Source organism: Watersipora subatra, chromosome 4 (assembly GCF_963576615.1).
Source record: "Watersipora subatra chromosome 4, tzWatSuba1.1, whole genome shotgun sequence".
Classification (NCBI taxonomy): domain Eukaryota; kingdom Metazoa; phylum Bryozoa; class Gymnolaemata; order Cheilostomatida; family Watersiporidae; genus Watersipora; species Watersipora subatra.
Genome location: NC_088711.1, coordinates 31,622,094 through 31,634,502, shown reverse-complemented (window position 1 = coordinate 31,634,502; position 12,409 = coordinate 31,622,094). Strand labels below are relative to the sequence as shown.

At 38.4% G+C, this 12,409-nt stretch overlaps 2 protein-coding genes across 5 annotated transcripts in view; one reads left to right on the top strand and one right to left on the bottom strand.

Moving 5' to 3' along the window:
• Positions 1-5,203, top strand: part of LOC137392951 (vacuolar protein sorting-associated protein 11 homolog) — an 88,841-nt gene extending 83,638 nt beyond the window's left edge. For all 4 annotated transcript variants that reach the window (XM_068079316.1, XM_068079315.1, XM_068079314.1 and 1 more), the window contains 2 exons: positions 1,197-1,341; positions 4,571-5,203. In XM_068079316.1, the coding sequence (XP_067935417.1) occupies positions 1,197-1,341; positions 4,571-4,962 (537 nt within the window). In that variant the 3' untranslated portion in view covers positions 4,963-5,203. The remainder of the gene's footprint in view (positions 1-1,196; positions 1,342-4,570) is intronic.
• A 368-nt stretch (positions 5,204-5,571) lies between these two features.
• Positions 5,572-11,770, bottom strand: LOC137394870 (calmodulin-like). The gene is made up of 3 exons (XM_068081643.1): positions 11,589-11,770; positions 9,390-9,519; positions 5,572-6,140 (listed from the first exon to the last, which is right to left on the bottom strand). The coding sequence occupies exons 1-3, from the start codon at positions 11,712-11,714 to the stop codon at positions 5,923-5,925; spliced, it is 474 nt and encodes a 157-aa protein (XP_067937744.1). The 5' UTR covers positions 11,715-11,770; the 3' UTR covers positions 5,572-5,922.
• Between the last annotated feature and the right edge of the window lie 639 nt (positions 11,771-12,409).

The window sequence follows — 12,409 nt, the reverse complement described above, 5'->3', positions numbered from 1 at the left end:
TCCTTGACCACTACTATCGCTTGTTTTACAGCTCACATTTCTCATTGACCACTACTATCGCTTGTTTTACAGCTCACATTTCCCATTGACCACTACTAGCGCTTGTTTTACAGCTCACATTTCTCATTGACCACTACTAGCGCTTGTTTTACAGCTCTCATTTCTCATTGACCACTACTAGTGCTTGTTTTACGGCTCACATTTCTCATTGACCACTACTATCGCTTGTTTTACGGCTCACATTTCTCATTGACCACTACTATCGCTTGTTTTACGGCTCACATTTCTCATTGACCACTACTAGCGCTTGTTTTACGGCTCACATTTCTCATTGACCACTACTATCGCTTGTTTTACAGCTCACATTTCTCATTGACCACTACTATCGCTTGTTTTACGGCTCACATTTCTCATTGACCACTACTAGTGCTTGTTTTACGGCTCACATTTCTCATTGACCACTACTATTGCTTGTTTTACGGCTCACATTTCTCATTGACCACTACTAGCGCTTGTTTTACAGCTCACATTTCTCATTGACCACTACTAGCGCTTGTTTTACAGCTCACATTTCTCATCGACCACTACTAGCGCTTGTTTTACAGCTCACATTTCCCATTGACCACTACTATTGCTTGTTTTACAGCTCACATTTCTCATTGACCACTACTATCGCTTGTTTTACAGCTCACATTTCCCATTGACCACTACTATTGCTTGTTTTACGGCTCACATTTCTCATTGACCACTACTAGCGCTTGTTTTACAGCTCACATTTCTTATTGACCACTACTAGCGCTTGTTTTACAGCTCACATTTCTCATTGACCACTACTATCGCTTGTTTTACAGCTCACATTTCCCATTGACCACTACTATTGCTTGTTTTACAGCTCACATTTCTCATTGACCACTACTATCGCTTGTTTTACAGCTCACATTTCTCCTTGACCACTACTATCGCTTGTTTTACAGCTCAGATTTCCCATTGACCACTACTAGAGCTTGTTTTACAGCTCGCATTTCTCATTGACCACTACTACCGCTCGTTTTACAGTGTGTAAAAATTATATGAGAAATTACTTCTGTGTAAAACGAAGTTGTCAGTCTTGTCAACATTTTCGCAAACTATTTACACTTCGCTACAATCACACATCTTTCAAGCCTTTCAAATGTACCAAGCTGAGTCTTTTGCAGGCAATCACGGTCTCAGGCCCCAAGGAAATTCCAAAGGATTTGGAAAATCGTAAAGCCAGGGTCTCTACCGCCACTCAGCTGACTACGTCAGAGGCTAATGCAGGACCACCTTTCCTCAGCGTTGGGCACACCACCAAGCCTACAGGTAATAGTGACATGTAACTTGAGTGTGATTGCTGTCACTACATTTTTACAGAAACGGCTGCTTGAGGCTTGTTTCTTTGTTGTTTTAGTAGACTAGTAGACATGTAGTAGCAAGCTATTTTTCTTGAGATGTACCCACCGGCATGACATAAGGTACTTGCTAGCATATAGGGCTGGCAGGTACATAGAGTTACTATCAGGTACATATAGTGACTAGCAGGTACATATATTGACTAGCAGGTACATATAGTTACTAGCAGGTACATATAGTTGCTAGCAGGTACATATAGTTGCTAGCAGGTACATATAGTTACTAGCAGGTACATGAAGTTACTAGCAGGTACATATATATAGACTAGCAGGTACATATATTGACTAGCAGGTACATATATTGACTAGCAGGTACATATAGTTACTAGCAAGTACATATAGTTACTAGTAGGTACATATAGTTACTAGCAGGTACATGAAGTTACTAGCAGGTACATGGAGTTACTAGCAGGACATATAGTTACTAGCAGGTACATATAGTTACTAGCAGGTACATATAGTTACTAGCAGGTACATGAAGTTACTAGCAGGTACATACAGTGACTAGCATGTACATATATTGACTAGCAGGTACATATAATGACTAGCAGGTACATATAATGACTAGCAGGTACATATAGTTACTAGCAGGTACATATAGTGACTAGCAGGTACATATATTGACTAGCAGGTACATATATTGACTAGCAGGTGCATATAGTGACTAGCAGGTGCATATAGTGACTAGCAGGTGCATATAGTGACTAGCAGGTACATACAGTGACTAGCAGGTACTTATATTGAATATCAGGTACATATAGTGAATAGCAGGTACATATAGTGAATAGCAGGTACATATAGTTACTAGCAGGTACATATAGTTACTAGCAGGTACATATGGTTACTAGCAGGTACATATAGTTACTAGCAGGTACACATAGTGACTAGTGGGTACATATAGTGACTAGTAGGTACATATAGTGAATAGCAGGTACATATAATGAATAGCAGGTACATATAGTAACTAGCAGGTAAAGAAATTTCTCATTGGAAGCACATAACTCTCAGCACATTGGATAACTTTGTTCGATGCTAGTTGCCGTTAACTTTTTTGTTCGGGAAGCGACCAAAACGTCGTTTATCGGTTCTGTAGGGAAGCGACTCTTCTGTCGCTTTCAGCAGATGTTTATGAAGCTGTTGCCTAGTAACCATAAACAATGGATATATACGCTAATAAATTTTAAATATTATCGGCAAGATATTATTCGATAACTTACAATCTGAAATGATTATCTTAGAGGCATCGCTTTGTGCTCAAAGCTAAAGATATACAAAATCACGGCTCCTTTGAAAAAATAGAAGTTGCAAAAACCGATCAACATGTGGCTCGACGTTTAAAACGAAAAAATGAAAATTTATTTGATCTCGCGGTCGTTAGTGATTTTTTGTCTGATCAGTGTGATAGTAATTCAGATGATGGGTAGTCTTGTAAACTCTGAAGACTTTAAATATACAAAGAAAAGTGATGGTTATGGTACTGTAGCTCGGACGGTGCTACATCTACTCATGTCATTGCGAATAATTGAGGAGTGCGTCTTAGCAGCAGCTCCATAACAAGTAATAACCGCGATACTAGCTCTCATACACAGTATTTTAACACTGAGAGATCAGAAGGTGAAGTAAGTGTAACCACACAACTTTTAATGAATGGAAAATGGTTAGTGACTTAGATGGTGACAAGCCTGAAGGAATCAATGCTAAGCTGACAAACAGAGGGGAGATGAGAGTGATGTGAAATGGCCAGATCTTGGCATTGTCTCGATTAGACAGGAAGCAAGTACGCATGCTATCTACTCACGCTTCTCCAAAGACTTGCGGGATGAGGCTTTGGAACGGTCAGGTCAAAACATTACCAACTGTAGTGGTGGAATACAATGCTGGAGTAGGTGGCATCGGCGTAGCTGATCAAATGACCAAAACTTATGCTGCTGAGCAAAGAGCGATCAATGCTGGAAAACAATATTTTTTATCTCCGGGACAGAACAATGCCAAATGCATAGGTTATGTATAAGCTAAATCCCAACGTTGCAAAGCCAATGGAACATTATAACTTTATTGTAGAGGTACCGTACTTTTCGGACTATTAGCTGCTACTTTTTTCTGATGATTTGATCCATGCGACTTATATAAGGGTGCGGCTAATCTGTGGCTTATTCTTTCACCACTAGGGCGCATTAACCAGAATCTCCGGTTAGTGCGCCTCTAGCGGTGAAAGAAAATATTAAACAATGCCTAATGGTACTGTTCCGTTAGGCACTAGGTTAAAAAGCGTCGGTTAATACGAAACAGTGCGGTTAGGCACTGTTCTATTTTAAGCAGCAAAGTTGTTGCCGCATTAAAATGCACCGTTCTGAGTTCTGCGGCCTATACAAAGGTGCGGCCTACGTATTGTTTTAATATCGTTTTTTGGAAAATAAAGCAGATGCGGCTTATATAAGGGCGCGGTTTATAGTCCGAAAAGTGTGGTAATTGAAGGCCTGCTCGGTGGTTACCAAGAGACTCAACACCATGTTGGTAGACCAAGCTTGGGTAACATTCAGTCTAGATTTACAGCTAGACATTTTTGTGAAACAATCCCAGACAAGAAATGTAAAGTTTGTGCTGTTTGTAGCAAGAGCAGGGTTGGTGGTTGCAAAGGATCCACGCATCTTAACTTGGTGTAAGAGCTGTGGCGTTGGACTCTGCCGAAAGGAATGCTTCCAAGCATTTGATACATAGACAATTGTACATAGTTGTAGCTTTTTTTGTAGTAGTAGATATGTAAATGAATGTTCATGTACAAAAGATTTTGTTAATAGAAATAAATTTTAGTATGAGCTATGCATGTTCATAGAATACTAATTGTATTGAGTTTTCAAAAGAATTACACGATTTTCAGTTGTTTTTGCGAGGCTTTTACTCAGCAAAACGCTTAATTCTCTTCGAGACAGAAACCTTCTTGAAGTTATGTTCTCCCAAAAAAGTCTTGATGAAAAACACTAAAAATGTTTTGGGCAGATGTCTATCTGCTAGAAGCTTTTTGAATCGTTGCAATGTAAAATTAATATAACAGTGTGGTCACCGTACGGCTCTATTGACGCTTCTGCAACAGCTTGTTGCATGTGATAATAAGATCAGTGTACCTATTGTCATTTTTCAAGGTCACAAGAGGCAGACGTCGGCAGGAAAGGCTATAAATTCAGGTTTGTCATTCATAAAAGGACATATTCGCCAGTCCTCAAATCAATCTAGCAGATCAGCCACTTCTAGTCCAAGTCAGGCAGGTAACTCCAAGGCCTCTAATAACTCCTTCGTGGAGCCACCAACTACTGCCTCTACCTTACCTTCAGCTACCCCAGCCGGACAACCAGCTGCATTTAATCCTTTTGAGGAGCCTGCCAGGCCTAATCCATTTGTGGAGTCTGCTGCTGCTAATCCATTTGAAGAGGCATCGGGTGCTCATCCAACTGAGGAGTCGTCTAACCCATTTATGGATGACTTAACAGCTGGATCAAATCCATTTGAGGAAAAGAGCAAAAACCCATTTGAATAGATGCTCACTGACAAATTACTAGCTTTTTTTACTGCTTTCAAGTATGACATAGAGTGACCAGATTTTATTGTTGCCAATAGGGTTATCTGCTGAGGAGGCAGATGGGCTAGATTTATTAATATGGAACCTTAGTCACTGTTCTGATTAGTGATGAAGATTTCACAGCTATTTTACATTATTTTGTTTTGATATGCTTGTTATAACAAATGTTTTAGATAAAATAAATTATTCACCGATTCTGTCATCAGCCTTCAACTCGCAATGGAATGTTTCTAGCCAATCTGATCTTGGAGCATTCTTTCCTTTCAGTACGAAAATATTAGCTCTCCAGCATCAAGAAGAATGCTATACAACCAATAAGCCATCAATGATTTATTGCCGCATATTCCATTGTTCATAATTGTTTACAAAAATATTGTTAAACATTGTTTGTCTAACGGCCCCATTGAGCATTTCAATCAAACACATGAATAGAAATTCGTCGATGAATAAGTAGCATTGAGATGATCATAATGCAGTCATAATTTAGTTTGTTCAGGCACCTCAGGCATTATGTTTATTTGCCTGAGATCATGCCGACAAAAATTAGTAAAAATAACGGAGGGCATATTTGTGAATTTCTGTCTCCTAGCTTACTACAAGACCAGCTATAAGACATGTAGAGGTGTGATCAGTAGCTATTATTGAGGCCTATTGAGGTGACTTGACTAACAACTAACTATACATTGAGAAAGTTATGCCTCACAGTAGGTGAGAATATTATTTAATAAAGATAAAGGTACCAAATTAATTAGCTATGTTGTACACATTTTTTTATGAAAGCTGGTTGCTACAGTTGTCCCCGTTCAGCATTATAGAAGACATGAGAGTGTGTTATAGCACTACCGTTATAGTAGCAATTACTAAAATGTCTGTGCAGATTTCTCATACTTTATATGGAATGGGTGTTTTGCTGGTTTGTCATTTTTGCTCTTCCAAAATTTCCTTCATCATAGTAGAAAATTGTTTGTAGCTTATTCTGCCCTCAGAGTCAGCTCCTGCTGCATTTAACAGCAGTTGTATGTCCTTGTCTGATAAATTCTCTCCCAATTGGCTGTATATCTTTTTTATCTCTTCCTTTGTTATGAATCCTCCATTGTGAATTGATTTGAATGTCATCTTTACTTCCTTCTCATAACCTGCCAACACATGTATTGATTGTATTGATTACGCCTCTTCTCCAGCATCTCTGCTACCCTAGTTAATAGTCAAACATGGCAGTAGCATTTCTAAAAAGGTTGATGCAAGACTCGACTAAATGTAGAAGGCTAGCTCGCTAGATGACTGGGGCGTTAATATAACGTTTGGGCTAAGGGGAAAATTACAATGACATCTGACAATTTCGCAGGTCAATTTCAAAAGGATGAACAGACAAAAGTATTTTTATGGATTTTCTTTGTAACCACAAGCTTGATGGAGCTTCAAAGTTTGAAATCTGTTCCTTAGCCTGTGATCAGCGTTTTTAGCTTCTACTTCATATTAGTAATGAGCAAGTTACTTGTGATGCTACTAAAGTGAAAATCCTGTACATGTATTTATAAACATGACCTAGGCCATGAAAGCTCACTTAGATTGCGTTACGTTATAATGAAACTTTTACCGATTGTGTCTATTATACTATTTGTTGGTAGCAGTGCCTTACCAACTAACATCATGGTAACCATTCGCATCATCGCATTTCATCGCCCCATTAGCATTTGTGACATCTATTGGAAAGTAGTGTTTCACAATAAAGAACTCTTGTCTTATCATGAATTTCAACAATTTTCACCTTATGAACCACAACTAAACAGCCAATGCAAATCACTTATGCAAGCAGTGACACCTGCCGTAACCTGTCAATTTTTAGTTCAAGTTTTTTAAAGAGATCCGATTATTAACTAGCTTCTTCGAATCATCTGGTCTAACCTGGCTTTATCTTTTATAAATTAGTGTGCCTTCACAAAAGAAAGCTCAGTTGACAGGTTATGGCAGGTATTTGTTCGGCTCAAAGGCAATGTTTCAAAAGTTTGTGCTTGCCAAAGATCCTAATTAAACATGCCTAAAAGTAATGCGCCTTTTTGTTACTCTGAATTTCACAGACAATAGTCAAAATGAATTTTCAACAAGAGAGCCTATAGCAACAACAACATCATACTCCAATGACAGTTTCAAATTTCCAATTGATAAAATGAAGACAGTCTTGAAGAACATTTCATGCAATGGTTTGTATATAAGATATCTATACATACTAGAGCTGTATGTTGTGCCATGAGCTATGCCGTCTGATTTGTGTTGTGAACTTGTTCATAAAGAAAACCTATGCAATTATAGTAAGGTATATCAGCCTCTTACTGACACTAATAGGCAAGCTTCGTTCAAAAAGAATCCTTGCAGCAATTTACCATTACTTGACATTCTCAACGAAGTTCAAACTCGTGTGAGAGCTCGTGTAATTGCTAGCAATTTCCGGCAGGCGGCTGCTTATAATAACTAGGAACTTATTATAGATGAACAACTAGATGTTTCTAAAGGGCATTTGTTGATTTGTTTGACATTTAGTGGCATTTATTTGGCATTCATTTTCATGTTTGAATATTTTTTCGAGCTTTTTTGGAATATTTAAAGCTCGAAGTTATATGTTATAAGTTATATGTTAAAATTTATATGTTATAAGTTATATATACTGATATTAAATCAACATTTCCATAAGATTGATAAGACAACCATTATATTCACAACTATATGGAGGTAAAAGGAATCAGGGACCCATATTGAGATACTAAGATGTAGCTAAGCTTAACATTAAGTTGAGGGAATTGAACACAAACAGATAGCAAAAGAAGGCAGAAAACAGAGCTGCTTGGAAGTCAAGGATAAAGCCTAAACCATAAGACAGTCATTGTCAAAATGACCGACTACGAGAGAGCGAGAGAGACTAAATAAACAAAAACAGAGCCGCTCTCAACATGGCTTCTAATAGTCTGCTCATCATTTTGCATTTTTTGGCAACTCCAGTGCCAGAACTGACAATATGTATCACTTACTATCACTTACTGTCATTTACTGTCATTTACTATCACTTACTATCACTTACTGTCACTTACTATTACTTACTATCACTTACTTATCAATATGATCCCACTTACTGTCTTTGGAGTTCTAATGAGAGTAAAAAAAATGTGGAACATAACTTTAGTTAGCTTAGGGTCTCAATAAAATATTTTAACAGATAAAAGTGTGTGGCTTCCAGAGAAATCTATTTTCCAACTAGATAGATGCATCAGGTTTTAGCTATGGGTATTCGAGTAGAGAGAGTATAGAGAGTAGAGAGAGTATAGGGAGTAGAGAGAGTAGAGAGAGTATAGAGAGTAGAGAGAGTATAGAGAGTAGAGAGAGTAGAGAGAGTATAGAGAGTAGAGAGAGTATAGAGAGTAGAGAGAGTATAGAGAGTAGAGAGAGTATAGAGAGTAGAGAGAGTATAGAGAGTAGAGAGAGTATAGGGAGTAGAGAGAGTAGAGAGAGTATAGATAGTAGAGAGAGTATAGAGAGTAGAGAGAGTATAGGGAGTAGAGAGAGTAGAGAGAGTATAGAGAGTAGAGAGAGTATAGAGAGTAGAGAGAGTAGAGAGAGTATAGAGAGTAGAGAGAGTATAGAGAGTAGAGAGAGTATAGAGAGTAGAGAGAGTAGAGAGAGTATAGAGAGTATAGAGAGTATAGAGAGTAGAGAGAGTATAGAGAGTAGAGAGAGTATAGAGAATAGAGAGAGTATAGAGAGTAGAGAGAGTATAGAGAGTAGAGAGAGTATAGAGAGTAGAGAGAGTATAGAGAGTAGAGAGAGTAAAGAGAGTATAGAGAGTTCGGTATTGTGGCCAAATTTATTATTTGTATCTTGGTGATAATTTTTTTTAATTAGTCTAAAGGTTTATTTTAAAAGCGAACACTATTAGCCAGAACTATTAATACTTTTAATAAGACCAGAACTCCTAGCACGACCAGTACCAGCAGTACCACTAGTATCACCAGTACCACTACTACCACCAGTACCACTAGTATCACTAGTACCAGTAGTACTATCAGTATCACCAGTACCACTTGTACCAGCAGTACTATCAGTATCACCAGTACCACTAGTATCACTTGTACCAGCAATACTATCAGTATCACCAGCACACTTGTACCAGCAGTACTATCAGTATCACCAGTACCACTAGTATCACTTGTACCAGCAGTACTATCAGTATCACCAGTACCACTTGTACCAGCAGTACTATCAGTATCACCAGTATCACTAGTATCACTTGTACCAGCAGTACTATCAGTATCACCAGTACTACTTGTACCACTTGTACTAGCAGTATTAAATTACTAGCAACAAGACTTAAAAAGCAACCTTAAGCAACCTTTTACCTTTAGATCGTTTTGCCATCATCTTGATAAATTCGTCAACTTCAATGCTGCCACTGCCATCTTCATCCACATCTTCCACCATGGCTTCCAATTCCTCTACTGTAGGGTCTTGTCCAAGAGCTCTCATCACCTGTAGAATAGTGATATTATATGAAAGTCATCTAGAAACAACAAATTATCATAAACTTGAATTTACTAAGAACTAACAGGAAGTCTGGCAATGCACAATGGCCTGCGGGTAGGGGGTTAAGACGCTGCTTCTCAGGAATCAGACAATTTTGAAATCAAATATTTTTAGGTATTAAACAGACGGCCCTTTGCATATGCGTATGAGCATGGGAAGAAATCAGTCAACAAATGTGTAAATGCATACTGTTTACCGAATTGATGTGATCATGACCCAGAAAAAGTATGTTTAGTACGAAAGACAAGAGAATCTGATACTTTAGGGTCTTGTTGACTAAGAAGAAGAAGAAGATATGCATCTGAAGTTTTTTTTCCAATTTGGTATATTGAACTAGCAATAGCGCTTGGGGTAGGCAGATTGCCAGGAACCTCAGGGGGACACGATTGGGGTAGTCAGATTGCCAGGAGCCTCAGGGGGACACGATTGGGGTAGTCAGATTGCCAGGAACCTCAGGGGGACACGATTGGGGTAGTCAGATTGCCATGAACCTCAGGGGAACCCACTTGGAGTAGTCAGATTGCCAGGAACCTCAAGAGGGCATGCTTGAACTAGTCAGATTGTTGCCAGGGACCTCAGGGGGCAGTTATGAAGAAAATCACCGATTGTCTATAATCTGATAGCGCTGTGAAAAATGCATATTATAAGGGTTCCCTTCCGAACAACCTCTGCAGGCTTTAGACTGATGCAGCACAAGAGCAGTGATAGTTGAATGATTTTGTTAACCCTCCCAAGGGTCTGGTGTGACTCAAACGACTGGCCTACTGATTCAGGATACGACCCACTGAGCCACAGTTGCTCCCTCTCATCGGGCAGTTATGGTTTCTATTAGGTCAAAACTTGCTGAGGATGCTACTTGCGCAAGTAGTCGGTTTTCAATAGATATGCCTAATTACAGTGGGTCAGGAAAATGAGAAAACATCTCTCACTCCGATATCAGCATTATCCCGGTTTATATTATGTGATTCATAACCGTAAACCATATCTCTATCAACATATAGACTGCTCGTCAATTTACCCCCATTCAACAGATTTTTAAATTCAACCTATGCTTTCTTAGCCCAATTTTTTTCCGCAGTTGAACGCGTAAAGCCAGTTTGCAGGAGCCTTTGGTCTAGCATTTTATTGTTTGCAGGAGCCAATGGTTCAGCTTTTTATAAGAACGAGTCTAAAAGTGTTGTTTGTATATGAAAGTATTGTAGTTGATTCTCCCTCGTTTGTCTACTGTAGGATTAGACCAACTCTGATGGTTGTCTAAGTGCGGATGAAACCATCCAAGTGATAGAAATATTTAAAGATATCCTACGACGCAGGCCGTGCATAAATAGATGCGACCAAAGTGTTTGCTTAGCGCAATTGCTTGAGACAATGTCCTGTTTCTTCCTTCACTCAAATGACTGAACACAGAAGCCATTGTTGCTGCAGAAGTTTCTGAAATGTGAACCTTAAAAGAGACATATTGATGACTTGTAAGAAGTGCAAGTGAAATCATGCACAATTTAGTGAGCTGATGCCTACTGCAAACAGCAGTTGGATAATATAAAGGGAAATATTTACGCTATGTATTAGCTTCCTGACCAAATGAACTAATGAGATTTGAACAATCTGCTCGCTGCTTTGCTGTGACTGGCTACAATCTGGCAAGTTTGTTGACAAACTAGTAACTATCATGTCCTGCTTTTAAAGACACTCTAGATGTAGACACATCTAGAGTCCTGCTTCTAAAGAGACTCATATATAGGCACAGCATAAGTTAATTTATACTCCAACTAATTTTTTCAATTTGGTATATCACTGATTAAATATATTAAATATTTTTGAAATGTTGAAATAACATTACACTTGCTGCACAGATTTAAATATTAGTGAGCTTTTTTAAGTTCTTCAGATCTCACAGCCTCCTATGTGGCCATTTATAAATGTTTTAACTCCATACTGTATTGGAAAGTGAGTCGTTAGATATTATTCCCTACCAGGAGTAAGTGAGAAGACTCAAAGGAACCACGAACACAAACCTGACCAAGCTCTTCTGTGCTTATAGTCCCGCTACCGTCGTCATCAAACATGTTGAATGTGTCTGTTAGCTCGCCGATCTCCTCTTGGGTCAGATTATCTATTGGGTTGGACTGCAGCCCACCCATGCTTGTGGCAGTTTTACTCTTAATTTACTGGCAATTAGTTTCCAAAGATGATGGAATGCAACCTGATAGTCGTCTGTTTTGCAGTCTTGGTAGCAAGTTCTTTTCAATAAGCAGCTTGTTGGATACCTATTGTTATGTATTGATTTGAATTTGTCTCTTTTACTCTCATGCAGGTCTGCTGTCAAACACAAAGGAGCGCAGGTAAAACAGTTATACATCAATAATGCATTCATGTTGCCGAGATAAAGGCAATTCATAATAGAATGCATACAGGCAATGTATTAGTCAAACGCAGCCACCTACCACTGATCATCACTGGTATCACTGATTAAATAAATTAAATATTCTTGAAATATTGAAATAACATAAGGGCATGAGGTGCGCACATTGTGCATATTACACACTGGCGATGCCCACACACTGCTGCTGCCGACACACTGTCGATATGATAACATAACACTAGAAATGTGCACTAATGTTAATTAAAACTGGCTATTAATAATATATTAATAATACCATGAGCAGAATTTAGCTTGAAGTCCGTAATGACGAGCTGTTTGTTATTAACATTGTAACGCTTTATTATTAGCATAAGTCTATAAATTCCTGATGAGCTTTAATAGAAAACTATGAAATACACTATTATAAACCATAGCACACCTTTGATTTTTCAGTAAGACAACTTTTAAACTTAG

Excerpts from the sequence above, each read along its gene's own strand:
- LOC137394870 (XM_068081643.1), bottom strand. The coding sequence starts at position 11,714 with ATGGGTGGGCTGCAGTCCAACCCAATAGATAATCTGACCCAAGAGGAG. Across the intron at positions 9,520-11,588 it reads GCACAGAAGAGCTTGGTCAG|GTGATGAGAGCTCTTGGACA; the intron begins GTTTGTGTTCGT and ends ACTATTCTACAG. Across the intron at positions 6,141-9,389 it reads GATGGCAAAACGATCTAAAG|GTTATGAGAAGGAAGTAAAG; the intron begins GTAAAAGGTTGC and ends ATGTGTTGGCAG.